The sequence below is a fragment of the Harpia harpyja genome, chromosome 22 (genome assembly GCF_026419915.1).
Source record: "Harpia harpyja isolate bHarHar1 chromosome 22, bHarHar1 primary haplotype, whole genome shotgun sequence".
NCBI classification, from domain to species: Eukaryota; Metazoa; Chordata; class Aves; order Accipitriformes; family Accipitridae; genus Harpia; species Harpia harpyja.
Window position 1 is genome coordinate 17,443,196 of NC_068961.1, and position 20,269 is coordinate 17,463,464.

Sequence of the window (20,269 nt, forward strand, 5' to 3'; positions counted from 1 at the left end):
GCTCGGGATAATGCTCTGCCGGGCGGCTGGAACAATCTCACCCCTCGCTGCCGTTGGAAGGAGAGCCCCTTCGCTCGAGTTCAGCTGCCCATTTCCACGTCCTCCCTGGTCCCGTGTCATACGCTTGTTGGGCACGTCACTGCTCTTGGTTCACGAAGCCAGCTAGGAGAGCAGCCCACCTCTGTTGCTGCTGGGTTAGTCTTCTGCTGGATTATTCTTCTGCCGGCTTAGTGAGCTAAACTGGCTGGGGGAAGAGACATGCCCTTGGAGCCACGGTGGTGTAAGCAGTGAGAGCAGCTCCTGGAAGGGATGAAGGGAGAAAAGAGGGTGTCCATGGTGGTGAGACGTCAGGGTGGCTCAGTCTCATCTAACTTGGTCCTTGTCCCTGCCTGGTGCCCTCCTGTCCGCTGTGCTGTGGCTCAGTCAGTGACAGGGTGGATCGGGAGATCAGGTGAAATGGTGGGGAGGTTGTTTCTCTTTTTTCCCTTGGGATATGTGCAGCCAAGGCCAATTCCCTGATCTGGATCGCTGCATGGCTTTATGGAGAGCTCTATGGGCAGACACAACAGTGTGGGGAAAGGCAGGGCAGGGTTTGCTTAGCCCACCTCTGCTGTTAAAAAATGTTCATCGGAGCCTCAGGGACCAGACCTGAACCTAAATTTTAGGTTTCTAAGAGGGCATCTCTTTGAGTAAGTGCTGATGTTTCCTGTGGAGTCAGCAAAGGAAAAAAAAAAAACAAACCTTTTGGAGTTTTCCAGGTCCTGTTCCTTTAGGTTTAAATGCTTAGGCTACGTGGACTGGGTTTTGCACAGTAAACAGCAAGCCACAGCAGTGTTATTTTTGAGATCTGCGTGATCATGTTACTCCCAAGAGGCAGCAGTAAATACAGCCTCACTTCTCAGTACTCCTACATGAATGTGGACGTGTGGCTGGTTGCCTGTAGGTGAACCCCGTGTGGAGTATCTGGGACCATATGGACTGCATACAGCTGCTTCGCCACTGTACGTCCAGATATGTGCCACGGCTATGAACATTCACCCTCATGTGGTCAGATATCCCGAGGTATGATCCAAAGGGTACATCCATTTCCACTGAATGCCTGGATATGCATCTTGCCTTAGTTGTTCTGGTGCCTAGAATACATAATGTGCCTCCAAAATACAACTGTAACGCCTCAAAAGTTTCTTTAAACTCATTGTGATTTCCTTGGGCCATTTGCAACATTACTGGGATGTCCCACTGAAAACCAGAGCTTTTCAATATGCAGATGCCACACTCATTGTCTGTCCCTGACTACTTCGATTCAGAGAAATTATTTTGGTATTACTGATGTCCATCCTGTTAATTCCTCCTGGATGCCCCGTAACAAGAGGTTAAAAACCACTGCGCCTGGAGTAAAACATAGTTTTGCTGCTGCAGCCTTGTCAGGTTTTGAGCACGGCTGGCATTTACCTGGAGCACAGGACTTTACAAATTCCTGCAGTAAAATGAGCCTGCCGGTCACGACTTCTCCCTCTGGCCCTTCTGCTGACCCTAGGTGTGCCATCCCTCCACGCACCTCCTGGATGCTGGGTCTCAGCTCTGCTGTACCGATGCATACCGGCTCCAGCACCTGCAAGAAATTAAAGTCCACTAAAATACTCCCTGGAGCCGGTCGCTCATCCTACAGCGGACACAAAAACCTAAATTCCTTTCACATGAGAACATGGGTACATCTGCTTGCAATCATCTTTCTCCAGGCAGCCGGCCTGATTAAGCAGAAATGTGATTCTCCACACTTGGTCCAAGGAGCGCTCAGCAGACGCCTGCAGCCGAGGGGCTGGGATTCGGGAGAAGCAGAATAAACGCGCCTTTCACGCCCGGCATCCCCGGCAGTCCCGCGGCTCCCGCGCTCGCAGCCTTGGTCGCTTCTTGCCCTGCTTGCAGGAGGCAAGACATGCTGAAATAAAGAGAAACTTGTTCTGTGGCAGGAAAGGTCATTTCTTCTGGCCAGGCATTTGGGAAGGAGACAGGAAGCATATTATTTTAAAGGTAAACTGATAAAATATTTGTTTGCTGGAGGAAGGGGAGGAATGTCAAAAACATGTCAGTGTTCTTTAGAAAAAATTATTGTGGCGTCTTACTCCTGCCCTGACAACAACTGTGGGGTGTCGTAAATAAATGTTTTAGTCTTCAGCGGTCTGTAGTCTCATGCAGGGTATTTTCCTTGCTGGAAGGATGCTCTTTGTCCGTCTGTGCACCCGTGTGTGTGTGCACACTGGGGTGTGAATACACACTCCATAGCAGAGGAGCTGGCTGAAAATACTAGAAGTGAGTGGATGTAGAGGGATAGTAGCAGTCTGGTAATGCTATTGCTTGTTTCTTAATATTTTCTTTATTGCAGCTGACCAATGAGGAAACAACTAAAAATCACTACTTTAATGAAAGCTGCCGTTTGTAGCACCGATGCCTCATGGTTTACGTACTTTTGTAGATTTGTCAGATTCCATTTCAAAACTTGCCTTCCGTGCTGCTGCACAAGAGGACTGAAGAAGTAATTGATAGGTGCAGTTAAGAATGCCATGTTTGGGGAATAAAGGGAAAGTATTTATTTTTTACAAAAGCAAGCTTGGAGACTGAGTAGCTTAGCTTCACTGTGATTCCTAAAAGCAAGCCAAAGGCAGCGGCCACACTATACTTTTAATCCTCAAATCTGATCATCAGTTAATATGTTTGTAACGGCTCGGTTGCTCCCCCTCCCAAGGCTGGTTTTTACCAGCCCGTAGTCCAGATATAACCTGAGGACTTAAACCAGGTCTGCGGAAGGCGTACTCTGCCAGCGTGGCGATGCAGTCGTAGCCACAGGGCACGCGTGTCCCAGCCCAGCTGCTGCATCCCTCCGGCTGGACTGATTAAAAGGGTCAGAAGTGACGATTCACCACGTCCCCGGCTAACGAACGCGGCCGTGCAGGGAAATGCTGGGCTGGGGGACCGGGGGAGAGGCAGCCTGCTTTGCGGTTGTTGTTTGGAGGCACGCAGTTAAATCAGGCACTGACTTCTCCTAAACTCTTTGAACTGAACTCTTTCCAAGACCTGCCAAGGTCTTGTTTTAGGCCAAGCTATATTCTTGGCCTCAAACAAATGCCTAAGAGGAGAGCTCTCCTGAACAAGTCTGACTCTGGGCATTTTAGGAATCTAGCTGCTTTAAGGAAGCTTTTAATGTAAGAGTAGGGTGGAAGAACATTGTCCCCTAACAAGTGCAGGGAACGGTGATGGACAGACAGTGTTTTAAGAAAATTTTCCATGCAAGGGTCTATTCACTTGTCTGCATGTTTGACTGTTGCAGTTTATTCACCTGCATTCATGTACAAAAGTGCAGAATTTTAAGGGCACAGTAGGATGACCTGTGCTAGTGCATGAAGATTCAAAGGGAAACATCTGTCATTAAAAAACAATAGGGAAAAACATTTATTTAGCGCAGGCTGGAATACAGAAATGTTTGCATGCTGTGTTTGGCTTGACTTACTATAGGCAAGAATTAATGATGTACAGAAGGGTTGTCTGAAAGAAGCTGTGCGGGGTCTGATATTTTCTGGGGCTTCTCTCCTGAATGTTCATTTGGATGTTGCAACACACTGACACTGTAATAAATCTGTGCGGGTATTATTTAGAGGTCTTATACTCAATATCTTTTTTCTAATACTGCTTCATTCCCTGTGAATGCTAATGCGGATACACAGAGATGAGCAGCTCTCTGCTGACAGACGTAGATGGGATGCCTTTAAGGCTGTGTCAACAGCTTCTGAAAATATTGATTGCCAAGTGTGGTTACTGAGAAAAGATGCTAAAGCCTTTGGCACTGAACAGTTAACAGAGTGTGGATCAAACCTGGATTTTCACTTATAGGAAGGATAAGCCCTTATGTCAGTCCATCCCCATGGCAGTCAGCCAGTCTGATGGTTGGGTCTCGGTGTAGCAATGGGAAAATGCACATCTTTCTTTCTTTGTTACTCTGCTTTGTGAGGGCTGTGCTTGCAGAGAATATTCTTACCACTCGCCACGCAGCTTTCATCCTCAGCAGGAGGCACAAGTCTTTAACTTCTGAGACTAAATGTAATTTGTCAAGGTCTTGCAGAATTGGGTCCCACTCTTGCCCCTTGGTCTTTCCGATCTGTTACTCTACCACCCTTTGCCTGCTCTGCTGCTCACCTTCAGCCCCTCTGCTCCTCGTAGCATTGTCATCAGCCATCGTCCTTTTTCAGATATTGCCTGAAACCACTGCCGTGCAATTGATGGGAAAACGATAACGGTTAGGTTGAAGGAAAGTTGGCTTTGGCTGACATTTTTGTGTAAATATGGAGCAATCCATTTCATGGGTGATTTGTAAATGTACAAACTCTACGCTACCGCCTGTCTTTTCCTTCCTTTCGCATCTGAGAGAGATGCATTATTTTAAGGCTAGAAGGCATCACTCTGGGCTGACCACCTACATAATTCAGATCCTCTGACATCCCTGTGTAAACTCATGTTTCAGGGTCAAGAAGAGTACTTGTGACAGAGACTGTCTTTTAGCAAGAACCTCCCTCCCTCCCTCCCTCATTGATTAAGAAAGATCCACGTAGTCCAAGACAATCCTTCTGAAGTTGTTCCAGTGTTGTCCAAGAAAAATGTCTTATACCTTCCACGTGCTTGTTAACACCCATCTGAGATAGATAGATAGATATTCCATCACAATTTAGACTCTGAGCCCATTACACATCCAATTAGGTTATAAGCACTCCAGAAGGGAGGCTACTCTGCTACCTGCACAGGCATTGCCGGTGCACAGAACTCAAATATTGGTAAAAAAAAATATACATGTTTCATAACTGTAATTGTTCTTGTCACAAACTCAGCCTCAGATCATTTTGGATAATTCATTCCTGAAGCTGCTCACATAGTCTGGGGAGGGAAGAGGCAGATATATTTTTTCCAATATATTGCTATGTGGAGAACGTGCTTAGATCTTTGCATAATATTCCTGGTTTGTATTGTTTATTTACATATAAGCGTTTAGTTCTCTGTGTGAGAACTTACTTATTTTTAAATGAAAGTATGTGATGTTTAAGTGAAAACCAGAGATGAATACGGGAGAGAAACCTCTGATGAAATAAGAAGAGGTGGAATCTGTCCATAATGAAACCAAAATGAAGGTGTTCTGTCAGCCTTTGTTTTACTTTTTGCTTCTTTTTTTAGCCTAGCCTGGAGTTGTCTGTGCGCTCGCAGGGAAATCAATCTGTGCCTTGGGCAGCGAGATCTCTCCATGGCTAGGGGAGACTGATGGATTGTTTCACATATTGAGACTGTAGGTTTGATAGGAACTGTATAGGAATGGTGACAGTACTGGAGATTTGAGGGTTTTGGCTTCTTTAGTAAAATACATACCTTACAACATATGCTCCTGTTTTTCAGATAAAAAGTCTTCTCTCCGCTATGTATTCCTCCCTTCTTTCTGCTGTGCATTTCTCTTCTCTTTCTTCTGTGTATTTCTCTCCTTCCTCTCTAAACATTTCAGTATGGCTTGTTTTAAGTAAAAAATAAATTAATACGTCATGTAAGATTAGTACTATGGAAAAGCTTTTCCATAGGCATATTTAGTGGCTTTGTAATGATTCAGTGATTTGGTTATACTGGGCTTTTTTTTTTTTCTTAAATTGTAACACTATTTCTCATTAAATGGCCAACCCAAACCCCATGACAAAAATTTCCTATGAAGTGATCAAGGGTAAAGTGTTGATTTTACTAAACACAAGGACAAGTGTTGCATTTGAATCAACAGGACCAGGATTCTTCTTGTCCTGGTGCCTAAAATTAGCTCAGCAGCAGGCCGGGCTAGGTCTCTGAAAAATGTGCTCCCACATCAGGTACTGCATGCTTCAAAGCGTGACTGATCTGGGCTCCCCTGGTTTTCTCTTCATTGAAGAAAAAGGCAGCAAGCCTCCTAGCTGCTCCTGTCTCCTCCCTGCTGCCTGGGGAAGCGGTGGAGTCACCATCCCTGGAGGTATTTAAAAGCCGGTAGATGTGGTGCTTAGGGACATGGTTTAGTGGTGGGCTCGGCAGTGTTAGATTTACAGTTGGACTCGATGATCTTAAGGGTCTTTTCCAACCTAAATGATTCTATGATCTTACCGCCTCTGATTAACAAGTGATTACCAACAGCAAAGTTATATTGGATGTTACATACTGTCCCTGCATCTGCATTAATCAATGTGAAAAATAAAAGTTTAAATGACCATCTTTAAGAAGACGTTCCTAACTGAGTTATTACTTGAGTGAAAAGAAACAATCTAATACCACTGCACGGCCTCTCCTGATCTATCACGTACTCATTACTGTGCTTGTGCCATTTCTCTAAGGTACAAGAAGTCCTCAAAGGTTTGTCTGCGTGTTTACTCACTCCTGTATGGCTAACCTGGACACACATGGGAGAGAAAGAGATGAGTGTCACCAGAGCATCACTGTGTAATTACCCTGCTCAGGTCCTCTGCAGCTCCAAATAATATTCAGCTAATACGTGTTAGACTTACAGCCTCTGCATCGTTACTAATTACCAGGTGAAAGCATCTATCCATTGTGGCCATTAGGTGGTAACATTACCTAATAGAAAGGCAGTCACTGTCCTTTGCTTAGAGGAGTACTACAGATCTGCAGTGCAGGGTGTGAAGAGATGTTAAACCACGAAAATGTTCTTTAAAGCAAAAATCACTGCAGTCGTCCTTGAAAAAAAAAAAAAGAGTTGGACACAAGGGTTTATAGTGGCAGATTTTGAGAAAGGAGGAGGCAAAAGACTTTTGTGTTGGTTTTGGCAGAAGTAAGCGATTAAATCGCTCACCCCACCTTGAAGAATTACAGCCTCAGAATTCCTATTTCTGAAGCAGATTAGCTTTCTGGTTAAAGCGTATATCTGGTCTGGCCCAGAACGGGGCTGTCTTGCCCACCAGGACATTTCTGATGGAGAGCAAACCACGTGCTGGAGATGGATGGCAGCATATTAGCTCCTCCGTGCCGCAGCCATCCCCCGTGGCAAGAGCTCCAGGGCGTAAGAGCAATCACGTCAACGCCAAGAGGAGCTAGCAGGGACTTCAGAAGCCTGTCTACATCCACAAATGCGGGCAGGTTCTTCTGCTTGGGTGAAGGAGACCCCGCTTGAGTTCAGAAGCTGTGCAGCCCCAATTAGCACAGACAGAACTAACGGGCCCTGCGGTGAGCTGGGTCAGGCCCCGTGCCGGGCTTCAGGATCGGAGCCCGGCGGTGTTCCCCTCCGGCACCCACCGAACACAGCCCCAGGAGAGCAAAGAGCCGGGGATGGAACGCCTGCCTTTCCGAGGGAGCCGCGTTTCTGTACGACGGCGTTTTGCGAGACCCAGGCGTAGCGGCAGCAGACTGGGATTTAATCTTTCTGAGATAAACGGGATTCTGTAGGGCTCTTATGGTTAAAAATGCAGGTGTGCATGAATACTTGCAGGACAGACGCCCAAATGATCACAACGGGCAAAAAATCTCCCCTTAAATTTCCATACCCCGCAGCCGTGGTTCTGCCAGGTTGGCACACGCGCCCTTTGAAGTCTCCGGCATCCAAGCACAGCCGGGTGCAGCGGGGCTTCGTACGGGAAGATTAAAGATGTCACGATCTCTTACTCAGCGGCAGCAGCACGGAGAGACTACAGAAAGTGCATTCTCCTGGAAACAAACCGAACCGTAAATCAGAAAGGTAATCTAACATCAGATGAACAGAGGCGCGGGCTTGTTCACAGGCAAGGCACTGGTGAAACTGGAAAGCGCAGATATAAAGCAGAGCCAGCAAGAGCGGCCACAAAGCAGATCAAGAGAGGTGTAAGGTCACACGTGATAATGTCAGGAAGACAAGTGAGGTTTCTGCTCTGATAACCTGAGAACCGTGCTCCGAGCTGGGACGCGCTGCCTGTTATTAAGGCTCACGTTCGACCCGAGGAGAGAGCAATCGCCTGCCCTCCGCCGCGGATGACTTTCTGCCGTATTTCGACCATTCGGGCAGACGTTTTGCGTGCCGGGGGCCTGCCTCAGGCAGGCTGGCGGTGCTGCTGAAGATTTCAGCCCGTGTGGTTCCTACCTGCCTGAGAAGGCAGGCAGGGGATCGCAGGTTGGTTGGTTTATGCTAAAAATGCCTGGCGGGCTTCAGGCGATGTTCTGGCTCCCGTGCTCTGAAACAGGGGCTTCAAACGGAGCGAGGGGTGGCAGCAGCTCTCTGGGATGCGCCCCTTTGCCTTCCCCGTGAAAACGAACCCACTTTGTCCCATTTCAAATTAAAAAAAAAAAAAAAAAATTAGTTTTAAAGCACACGCTCGGTAGGCATGCGCTGCGTCCCTGCAGGTCTCTGAGGCTTACGTCCACGCTGGTGAGGTTGCAGCAGAGATGCGTAGGGCTTGCCCTGCCTCCCACGCTGTCGTGCATCGCTGCTGGGGCTGAGGCACAGGGAGGGAAACCTTGGGTCGAGCTAACCTGTCACTGTCTCAAAGCCCTTTGCTCCTCAGCAAGCAAACTCGTTCTGCTCGTAAACTTCCCCGCAGAGGCAGAAATCCACTCTGGAGCATGCCCAAATTTAACAGGCATCCGAGTCATCGCTAAAGGGTCACGAAGACACTAATTTGGCCTGCAGGGAGCAGATTTAGGCATTGCTCAAGCCTCAAACACGAGCCGGGAAGAGGAAGCGATCTGCGTGGGGTGCTCGGGCGGGATGGGATCGGTGTGCGTTCAGATCTGCAGGGACAGCGCTTACCGAGCATCGAGTGAGCCCGACCCCCAGCTATTCCGCAGGGTGCGGTAGACCTAATACCTTCCTCCAGCAAAAAGGAGAAGTTCTGTTTCACCTGTTTCACCCCAGTCCCACTTCTGGCCACGCTCTCCCTTCTTCCTTGGCCCCAGCTCTTGCAAACCACCTACTTGAGCCATCACAGCTCACTAGTCTTGAAGAAAACTAACCCAGCAAGAGTCAACCTGACTATGGGTCTGCTGTTTTAGCACATTGAATTGGCTCCTAAAAGGACTAGAGCCAGTGCAGGTACGAGAGGGGAGGACCAGGTAGCAGCAGGCAGAGAGGCTTCCTTCTCTTGGTGGTAGCAAGCCACCACATTGACTTAAGCTCTTCAGGGTAAGGCAGCTGCCTTGGGAAGACCAACCTGGTTCCCAGCTGTCCTCCAGTTTGTGCTGGATTCATCACAAGGTACCGAACCATGCGTTGGAAAGGCTGGCTCCTCTGGTGATACTCTTTACAAAGGAAGAGACTCACGTACGCTGTTTTGCGAAGGAGTTTAGGGCTGCGGGTGGTGAGGGGAGGAACATTCCTCCAGCTGTGATGAAGGTGCCCAAGTGTTTGGAGGTGGCTGGGCTTGCAAGAAACTCCTCTTCTCGCAGCTTCCCCTGGTCTCGCATTTGCTGACGTGATGGTGGTGTGTCCCCAAAACAGCTTTCTGGTGAAGCACAAGGGAGGAAATTATGCTCTCGTGATGAGGATTTGCTTGGGGGCTTGGGAAGACAGGGAAACCGTGACAGCCAGGACAGGGCAGCTGGCGGTGGTATGGGACGTTCTTCAGGGAAGGGCTTGGTCACCGCGAACAGCGCGTGGTCACTGATGAGATGATGTAGCACAAGGTCAGAGAGCTTTTTTTGTTATATCATTAACACCCACCCCATGAGTAAGCCCAGAGTTTTGGGGAAAGAACCGGAACGTGTACAAACCATTAAGACAGCAATAATGTGTAGGAAGAGGGATGCTAAAACCAAATTGCTAAATTTAAGATTTTATGACTTTGCATTTACTAATCTTTGAACAGTTGCAGCCTGTTTCTTGGGTGTTTTTTTTTTTTCTTCTCTTTTTTAGAGAGTGTGCGTGCATTCTGGTTGTGAATAATAAAATAAGGGAATGAAAATAAGTAAAAAATAGCTTAGAAATAAGAGTCCAGAAAAAATGTTCTGAAGCATAAAAAGAAGAGTCCCAAGAGACAGCAGTAAAAGAAGGAGTGATTCGAATGAAATCAGGCTGTGGTAAAAAGACATGTAATGTAATGTTCTACAGTCCCTCTCCATCTCCCTTCCTGTTAGATTGGACTTGCAGACTTGCTATATACTTACAGGTTTATCCTAAAAATATACTGGAGGCAGTGAAAGAGAAAAAGGGGAAGGATTTCATAGAGAGAGAATTTTTTGTATCCCTCTGCAGAAAGGAAGCAGCCGTGATCAGATAACGTTGCCGAACTAATCTGCTTCTCACTGTGCTTATCGCGAGAGCAATAAGGTTAATTCTGTAGTGAGGGCAGCAAAGCACTGTCAGTTAGTGAAGGGAGGAGGATGGACAAACCAACAGACACCATTTCTTATCTGACAGGGTGAGCCAGAAGCTGCAGAAAATACCAGCAGTAGCCAAGCACAGGGGGAAAAAAAGGAAAGACTGTATTTTAAGCTATCTTCTATGGAAAATATAAACACTAATATTAATTAATGACATGGACCGAAGTAATGGTGCGACCAGATGAGATGCAGTGGGTGAAATGTGTCCCAAACCACGTGTCGAGGCCAACGAGACTCATAGCCAGCAACAAATAAACTTTCCTTAAAGCAAAGGTGTTTGTCCTGAGACTTGGGGCTGGTCCTGTCACTATCAGGAGGACTGTGGAGCAGTGGGAGAAATAGTATGAAACTCAAAATGTTTTGGAAAGAACTGACCAACGACTTAAATGTTCTTCCTTCTGTTTGGAAGGAAAACATGACTCCTGCAGTTTTCTTGGAACAGGCTGCAGAAAGCAATCTGGAGTGCCAAGTGCCTCTGTCCTAAGGCTAGCGACCAGGCCTATATGGCTGGGAGATTTTGTAAAATCCTCATAAACAGAAAATAATAATTTTCTCGGTGTCAGGAACACTGTTCAATGCTGCCCTGTTCTTGATCAAATGGGTCATTTTAGCAGATCATCAAAATCTTCATGGTGCTTCTTTGCAAAAGACAAAGTGTCATCTCCTGCAATCCTTGGCCAATTTCCAGCTTATCTATTTGCCTACTGAGTTAGTAAGCTCATGCCAGGTCCCAGTATTTTACCATAAGTCTTGTTATATTTGGTGGGTTTTTTTCCTTGAAAATCCAGCTTTGGGAGTCCTGTGATTATATGAGCATTTAATCTACACTACATTTAAAAACATTATTGTGTTGAAATGCTTGAAAACATGAAGCTTAATAAAAGAAGAAGGAAAGAAACCAAGATCAACCTTTTTAATACCCTTTTTTGTGCTTTGAAATTCTGAATATCCTTGAATGGTCATTACTGATGCTATCTCTTACATTTTAATGAACACAACACAGTTCTCAACAGCTCCTGTGATGAGATGTGAAAGCAGAGCTGTCACTCTGCTATTCAGGAATCTCTCTGTACTTAATTTTAGGCAAAATGTACAGTAATAATAAAGGCATTCAGACACAAATTCAGTGATGCTTTGGCACCGAGATTGGCCCACACCGCTTTAGGTAGTTGTAGAAACCACCAGGCTTAAAACCACAACACGTAAACTCGGAGATGACACAGGGGAAAGGGGGTCACCTGAGCAGTTTGGTGAAACAGGCAGCGAGCTGCAGAACTGTTTAACAAAATCACCTAGAATCTTATCTGCTTACCCCCAAAAACGTACACAAAGTCCTGCAGGCTCCGAAGACAACACTGGCTGGCAGTAAGGCTCGGCGATCGGGATTTCTCCGGCTCCATCGAGCTCCTTGCCTGGCTCCTGCCCGTTGTTTCCCAAGGCCAGGCTCAGAGTGGCTTTCTTTTGGATTGCTCCCAGATTTCTGCCTCAACACGCAGGCTTGCAAGACCACAGCCTAGCCTCATGCTGGGGAAGGGGCGAAACCCGCCAGCTCCATCCTGCTATCCTGGCGCGGGCATCCCTCCGATTAGCGTTCCTCATTACGCTAAGGGGCTTGACGGAGTTTTACACGGTGCACGAAAGGGGCCCCGCTCACCGCTCCTCATCCCGGAGCTGTCTGGGGAACAGTCCTGCTGACGACATTAATTAACATCTTTCAACAAATTTTCGACACCAGTGGTGATGAAAGACAGTTAACCGAATGACGTCATTAGCGCAGACTTGCTTACCTAGAGCCCTCGGGGATGCTGCGGGGCCGTGCTGGCAGAGAGCTCCCAGCACCGGCGTGCCAGTGGAAGCAAACCAAGCCCTAAGACAAGCCTTAAACTCCTCCGTGCTGTTTTAAAGAGGGTGATGCCACTGCTGATAGAGAGAGACGAGGAAAACAGCGCAGTATCAGTTGCACACACAGCGGCTGTGTTTTTACGTGGCAAATAGCAGAAAGGGGTACTGCAGGCATATCAATAAACACAGATACTCATTTGAAGGTAAATACTTCCAATAAAGGTGCAGTAGTCGCAAGCTCAGCAGAAAAAAAATGTGTCTTACTACCACACCAGGGCAACGCCGCCTTAGTCCTTAAAACAACCTAGAGAGGAAATAAAGATTGCTACTGGGAAAATACCCGTCACCTTTCACCGCTACCTTTGAAAATAAGTGGTGTTATATTTTTACACAACTTTTTTACTTTATGTCAAAAATTTCTGTGCCTTGAACTGAGAAACTGACCTCTTCTGGGAAGATACTGCACTCAGTTTAACCCTAAGCATTATATTCTTCTGTCAATCACTTCTTCCACCACTAGAGCAACAATTTTCTACAATAACCTTGCACTTGAGTCAATCCATTCTCTGGGTTTCACTAGATAGCATTTTATCTCAGCGGTTTCTTGAGTCATCGTGATATATTTGGTATACAGAGGAGGTTTTGTGCTTTGTATTCCCTTGGCCCAGAGGCACCAAGTACCTGAAGTCCTGCAGAGGCCCAGCTCCCATGCAAGGTTGTTACAAACCAACCAGATGAACAAAACACCCTTTGCCATTACCAGTAGAGCAGCAGACCTTATATAAATATTCATGAGTTATCGCCCTGGTTTTATAAATTACCTACATCATGGCTGTTTCATGTAGCCTTACATATGTGCCCTTCGCTTCTGTGCCTTCTAGCTATATTCTGCAACTAGCTATCCAAAAACCTCGGGTGGTTTTAGTGAAGAGGCTGGCAACGTTAAGCTGATGAAAGAGTGTGTTGATTCAGCAGAAGGGGCGTTTGCTCTGACACGGTGTTAAGTCCGCTGCCACTTGAAACATGGGCTGTAGGGAAAAAAAAAAACAAACACTCAAAAGCAGTGACAGAAAGGACAAACTAATTTTGGTTCCCAGTTGTATGGGAGTTGAGCTGGGACACCAGCATCCTATGCGAGTGCTTCCATCACAGGGGTCTGGAAGTTGCTGCTCCCTCCTGCTCTGCCCCTCCGAGCCACTTTGGCCGGAGCGACCACATTGATTTTTCAAGCTGTTGCTGCTGCCGCTTCAGCTGGGATGAGCAGAGAGGCCTGAGCGTGAGCTCGAGGGTGCTGGGGGATGGAGGGAGGCAGGGGAAGGGCTTCGGGTGCAGCTCCAAGTACGGATTTCACAAGGGGAGAAATGCGCGGGGCGATGGGGACGGTCACCTGAAGCGACGATTCAGGCTGGGGAACCCGTGCCGCTGCCGCTTCTGCGTTTTACGATGCGTGGGAAAGCCAGCCACAGGGTCTCGTCCCGCTCCCGCAATTAGCTGTGCCTGAAATAGCGCTGACGGGCTCCTCATCTCGTCACGGGGAGTTGCCACACCACCGCGCAGCTCCCTCGCCGTACACACGCATATACGTATATATAGACGCGTATCCGATATACGCATTTATATACAACTACAATACATACACCGTGTGTGCACATACTGATCTGCAACCAATTTGGAAACAATCCTTGGATCAGGGAGCCGAGGCCCCGGCGCTTGCCAGATTTCTCACAAGCAGGTTACAGAGAGAGCCCGGCTCTTCTTCATCCCCCCTTAAATCCCCCCCGCGCTCCCGGCCGGACCCTGGCACAGCTTCGGCAGGAGGCGAGACGCCCGTAAAGCGTCGCGGGTCTCTGCCGCGAGGGAAGAGAGAGGTTTGTGTCCGAGGACGGGCAAGGATTTCGCTAGGCTTCATCTGGGGTGTTTCTGGCACTTGCAGGGGAAGGAGGTGAGAGAAGCTGAATTCACCGAGGGAAGCTGAAGTCCGAATTAGGAAAAGGCAGCGTAAGTTTAGGCACCGTTACAGTTACGATCCTGCTGAGCAAGGACTTTCAGTTTGTGAGGTCGGCTTTTGGTCCCTGAGGTCTTACTATAAGCTAAACCTGTCTATATGTAGAAAAAGAAAGCTGAATTATTTTTTAAAGCCGAGCGGTTAAAATGCATTGCGGTTTTCTGTGGACTTGAGGGGTGGGAGGGAGGGAGAGGGAGAAAAAAAACTGAACTAAGCCACCTTTGGTCGATTTTGATTTTGTTTTCCCACCAAGACAAGCTCTTGCTTTTCGTCTGCTGTTACAGGCAACTGACAAACGGGCTTTACGTGTAGAGAAATGTTAAATGACATGCTACAGCTATTTTTTTTTTTTTTTAATTCCCCTGTAAGAAAAGCCTGCACAAGTTGCTGAAAGGTCTTTGCCAGTTGCACTGGATTATGTGTAACCACCAAAAAAAAAAAAAAAAAAAGCGCTGCTGGGAACTGGCAAACTATGCCATGCCAAACAAAAGCCTGGATGCCTCGTCCTGCCGAAACTCATCTCACTCCACCTTCGAATGCAAAGGGCACGCGACCACGGGAGCCCACGGCTGCCGATACCGGGAGCGCTCCCTGCCCCTCCCCGCGGCGTCGGGCCGGGTCGGACCGCTCCGGCTCCGGCTCCATCATCTCCATCATCTCCATCTTCCTCCCACCCAGGTGGGTCGCCGCCATGCCGCTGCCGTGCCCCCGCGGGGCCCTGCCTGGGGCTGCCTTCCTCCTCCTCCTCATCTTCCTCCCGCTGCTCTGCACAGCCCCCGGTGAGTGAGTGCGGGCTGGGGCGCGGGGAGGGAAATTCTAACCCGAAATGTCCCGGGGAGTGGGAAAAAGCCTTCCCCTGGCCTCCCGTGTGGGTGAACGCTTTCGGTCCCTCCAAAAGTTGTGCAAGTTGAACATTTTTTTTTTTAAAGAGCTTGTTTTCCAGTGAATAAAGCGTTTGGGAGCAGCTGAGTACTCGCAGGTCTCCTGTTGCACTGCCCAGCCCTGGGCTAAATTAAAGCCTTGGATCCCTTCTGGGAAAGGGCTTCAGCAGGACGACAGCTTTGATGTATGTGCTTTGGGACTTTTCTGCAAGGAAAAATTTTGCAGCATCGGTTGTTAGCATGCCCCTCGTTCCCTGTGACAAGGGATTTACAGGATTATCATGCCACCCTGGACGCTGTGTCACGGTACTGGCACCAGCTGCGGCCTTGTGCTGAAAAATATAATAATTTAATTGGTGAAGAAGGCCAGTATCGGGGTGCCCTAGCCAAGAAGAACTGGGGAGAGCATGCTGGAGTGTCAGAAGCTTCCCTGCAGCATATGTTGTGCTCGAGCATGGAAACGGGAGCAAAGGGAGGCATTGGGAGAAACTGGCTGTTGAGCTGGAACTGTGGCAAAAATACTTCCAGTATTTTTTGAGATACGATCTTTTTTTGGTTATTTCCTTCTTAGTAAACGTATGTGTTCTATTTTTACTTGTCTAGATGTTTCACGGAGAAATAAGCTTAAACTGATGCTTCAGAAACGCGAAGGTAAGTAAAGAGACAGCAAAGTGCTTTCCCTTATTTTTCCTTTGAGGCAGTTGCTATCGGTCAAAGCGTTGTCCCTCTGCCTCCGGCTCCAAGCAGGCAGGCAGAGGAGCAGCGTACAACACTCTGTTCAAAGCTGGCAGTTTTGGTACCAAAACCTCCGCGCATACGGAGCCTGTGCCGGCGTGTCCGTTTGGGACTCGGAATTGGCAAGGCCGGAGGCTCTACTTACCGCAGCCCCCTCCTAAAACCAGGGTTCCCAGCCTCAGGCAGCATGCCTATGTTTTGCTCTGCGCAGCGTACAGCACCTACCTTTTCCAGCACGTGCACAGCAGCCGTGGCATTTATCTGGTTTATTCTGGGAAGTCACAAGCTTTTCCAAGGAATTATAATGCATGGAAAGACTGCTGGCTCAGGTGCAGAGAAGAAAACGTGCAAAGCGGGCTTGCTCGCGATGCTTTGACTTGTTCCCTTTGTTCTCTTGGCCCCTTCTTGGAAGACTGCTTTCTACAGCAGTCCACTTGTTTGTTCAGGTCCCCTGGTGAGAGGGACCATCCAGGAGAAGGCTTTTGGAGCGTGCAGACAACACGGCCTAGAACGGGAAGAGCTGCAAAGCCTTGAATTGGTGGTGCCCCTTAATTCCAGCCTCGCTCCCCTTTTCCAGTTGCGCGCTAAAGCGAGCGGGCTAAGTCCGCAGTACTGGTTCCCTCGCGGGCAGCGTCCCACGCGTGAGGCTCATTCACACGGCATTTGTTCAGCTGTCCCGCTTCCCAGTACTAACACCCAGCTCCAGCGCACGGTGAGTTATCAGTTTCCAGCTCATCGCTGCAGGGCAGCCTGCCGTTTCCCACTCTTCCCGAGACAACTCATCCATCACTTTTACCTCTCGACTCTCCTGCCCGCTGCAGTCCTTTGCCTCCCCCGTGAGTCTGCCCGGCTCCTGCTTCAATGGTTTTCACGTCTCCACCTGACTTCCCTGTCTGCTCCAGCCTCTTCCCTCGCATCCTCCGAAAATACCCATCTGCACCCAGGTTCTTGGTCTCTCCCTCATTGCAGTGAACCCTCTGAAGCCAAGACATTCCTCCTACTCGTGCTTCTTGTTTCACGGGAAGAACAAACATCCTACCACGTTTTATCATTTCTATGCACGGCAGGGGGCTAGCCAGTCCTCACATCCATACCTTTCCGAGGTACACCTCCCTTCACCAGCTTGTTACTGGTGTTACTCCAGCTTCTGCATGCTTTTTAACTCCACCTCTCATCTTCATTCCCATTTCTGCAACAGCAGCACGCAGAGGCCGGTCTCCTGTTCTCTCCACAAAGCACAAACGCATTGTGTATATGCTCCTTGAGGTTGGGTTTATTTATTTAAATACCTCACTTAGCTTCTGTCCTTGAGCTCAGAAGAGCTTTTTGAAAATCCAAGAGAATGAGGGCAGCTGAGAAATCCTATTACATTGATGATTCCTGGGTTTATTACTGTTACTGCTGCTACACGCGTCGCGCTGCCAAGCACAAAGGTGATGGCATAATACGAGAAGCATTTTCTTACTTGCTGTGAGCAGTACACTTCGGGCTGACTAAAAATTTCCTGGCATGCCTTTTTTTGGGGGGGGGGGGTGGGGGGCAATTAATTTCAGCCCCTGTTGCCACGAAGCCCGAGGTTTCAGTGAAAGAAGCGGTGGCCAAGGAGTTCCTAAGCAGCCTGAGACGGCAGAGGCGTCAGCTCTGGGACAGAAGCCAGCCCGACGTACAGCAGTGGTACCAGCAGTTCCTCTACCTGGGATTCGACGAGGCGGTGAGCATAAGGCTTTCAAGGGTTGGAAAAGCTTTAGAATAAGCGGCTGCGAGCCTGGATGCACAGCCACGGGGGCACCCGGGGAGAAGCTGCCCGGCTTCTGTTCACAGATACTGCCATTTCTTTTTTTTAAGGTAGCAAATGTTGCACAGAAATATAAGCTCCGTTATTTGTTAGAGATTCCTGCGTTAATCGAAAAAAAGTGACACCAAAATCTTGCGTGGAGCTCTTGCCTGCTACTGAACTTAAGCTTAATGAATTGCAACCAAAGTTTGCTTTGAGAAATAGGTGGCCAGACCCAAAGCAATCAATCGTATTCCAGGAAATTAATTTGGCAGCCTCAACCTTATCAATTTGTTTTTTAACATGGTGAGAAATCCACACCACGCTGGCTGTGACTGGCATTCCTCAATGAAACTGCACTAACATTACCCACCAAATGCAGGCGTGTGCCTCCGTGGCGCGGGCAGCTCCTGACCATCGCGAGCGCTGGCAGCTGTGCCTCCACTCTAAATGTCAAAGGAAAACCATTCAATAACATGCAGCGAACCTCCCTTCAAATGAGGAGGATACAAATTAACTGTTTAAAAAAAAAAAAAACATGTAAGAACACTGGAGTGGAATCAGGAGTTCCCAGCTCTGCTAAACAGATGCTGAAATAGGCGATAAAGGGCGAAAAATGTGCATTTAGTTGCAGTCCCACATGTAGAATAATTTCTACATTAATAAGAGGTAAAAATAGTTATAGATGTTGAATTCTTGGCTTCTGTCAGCTGCGTGAATACGTTTAATGAGATTGCATTGGCACAGGCAAACTGGAGTACATTTTGGACCTTCATGCTACGTGGATTGCTTAGAAGATGAATGCACTCATTTTCAAAGCTGGAACAATTAGAAAAATAATCCTTTGCTTGGACTGAAATAACGAAGGATACATTTTTTTTGTATCCTCCCGGACATTACACAGATAAAAGTGACTTTTTAACAGCATGGCTATATTCCCCCTCCCCCAATAGGAATAGGAAAAATGGGAAAAGTGGTTTTATGCATCAGAAACTGAAGACTGGGGGCAAATACCAAGAAGTAAGTAATAAGGACAAACCATGCACATAAGATGAATTCTCCTCCGAGTTCCTGTGTGCAATTCAAAAACTGAAATGAGGTCTGTTGTGGGATACAATGAATCCACTTAGTAGGTTTTCTTGGGTATTAAGACACAGTTTTAACAATGAAATAACTGTTTGTTCCAGCAAAGGACTTGGGCCATACTTACCCATTGTGTATTTTGCAAAACTTTTTTTTCAAATCTCAGCCAAAAATATTTCCAAAGAGTCATTCAGATGGAAAGGCTTTGGCTTGGCAAGTATTTGATATCCTTGCACACAGTTTTTCCTCTGCTGTTGTGAGCAGAATTGAACTGCTTCTTGCGTTTCCATAGCTAGAAGGCTGCACTGTACCTTCGTTTTTACCCATGCAAAATGGAGCGAAAGATCACAGGCATAAAACAAAAGCCTGTTGCACCCACTTTGCAGTCAGGGACATCGTAACTAAAGGCACGGGGCAATGGAGAACCAAACCTTTAAAGTGCAAAACAGTGACATGTTTTTATAGTCCACCACTGAAAAGGTAATAGAAATATTAAAGGTGCTCAGTGCACGTTTCAGTTGCAGGCGCTCTCGGTTTAAGCACCTGACAGTAGGCAGAGGGGGCAGGTCCCAGGTGGGGCTGGGCAGGACGATTCCTGCACTCTGGACCCTGATGATCCCATAGAAGAGGTAGGTACAAGTCACAAAACCCCTCAGATCTAAAGATCTCGTTTTGACAAATACGCAAAGGATCTGAATTTCTGAAAGAGAACCTCTCGCACCGCTTCTGTTTCACTCTCTTCGTTGTAAAGTTCCAGGCTTGGAAAGCAAGTATTTTCTTTTTTTTTGGCAGAAATTTGAAGATGACATCTCCTACTGGACAAGCTTAGGGCGTGCTCGTAATGAATACTATGGTGGATACTACCAACACCACTACGATGAAGATTCCCCAATTGGCCCACGAAATCCACACACCTTCAGGCACGGAGCAGGTGTCAACTATGATGATTACTAATGCCATTTATCTTACTATAGCTGGTGCCTATAGGGCTGCGTTGGGTGAGGCTGAGTCCTCCCTCAGTCAGAATGACCCTGCTTTCCTTCTATTCATGTAAAATAGCAAGAGTAAAGGAACTGCCAGACTTCGAAGCAAGCAACGTGAGGGGTTTTTTAATTATCATTACTTAGTAGTACACTATATATAAAGTGCTATAGAAATAAAGCTTTTTTGATAAAATAAACAGGTTGCCATTATTTAGTAGAGTTTGTAACAGCAAGTTTCATTCCAACTGTATTACTACAGATTCCTTTTCAAAGGGCTTTTCTGTTTGCTCTCCTACAATCAATTGCAAAATTACATTTTATCATCTGGTTTGGCATATAGAATACATAATATAAGCCAATACATTTCAGACGTGCCTGCTCATTCAGGTTTGTGTCAACAAATAAATCCTATTATTCTTGGGGAGAAAAGAAAAAAAAAAACCCATTCCTCTCAATTGAAGTGCTGCCTTGTTGCCTCCTCTGCTATTTCCATACCTACTGCGTGCAGCCCTCCAGAGCTGTGTGACATGGCACGTCTAGTGCCTGTTGGGGCAAGGACACAGATGTTCACAAAAACTAAATTCAGTGCAGAGGAGCTCACCTCCCTGCAAAGCCTGTGAAAGGA

General features: G+C 47.4%; 1 protein-coding gene across 3 annotated transcripts; it reads left to right on the forward strand.

The window, feature by feature from the left end:
• The first annotated feature begins 1,814 nt into the window (after positions 1–1,814).
• Positions 1,815–19,841, forward strand: ECRG4 (ECRG4 augurin precursor). 3 transcript variants are annotated; one of them, XM_052774021.1, is made up of 6 exons: positions 1,823–2,031; positions 14,117–14,181; positions 14,867–14,967; positions 15,673–15,720; positions 17,358–17,515; positions 19,454–19,841. In XM_052774021.1, exons 3-6 carry the CDS (start codon positions 14,880–14,882, stop codon positions 19,613–19,615), a joined length of 456 nt encoding a protein of 151 aa, XP_052629981.1. In that variant the 5' UTR covers positions 1,823–2,031; positions 14,117–14,181; positions 14,867–14,879; the 3' UTR covers positions 19,616–19,841. The 3 variants fall into 3 exon arrangements, with proteins under 3 accessions (XP_052629982.1, XP_052629981.1, XP_052629980.1); XM_052774022.1 differs by lacking the exon at positions 14,117–14,181 and having other exon boundaries at positions 1,815–2,031; XM_052774020.1 differs by lacking the exon at positions 1,823–2,031 and having other exon boundaries at positions 13,968–14,181.
• Positions 19,842–20,269: the final 428 nt, after the last annotated feature.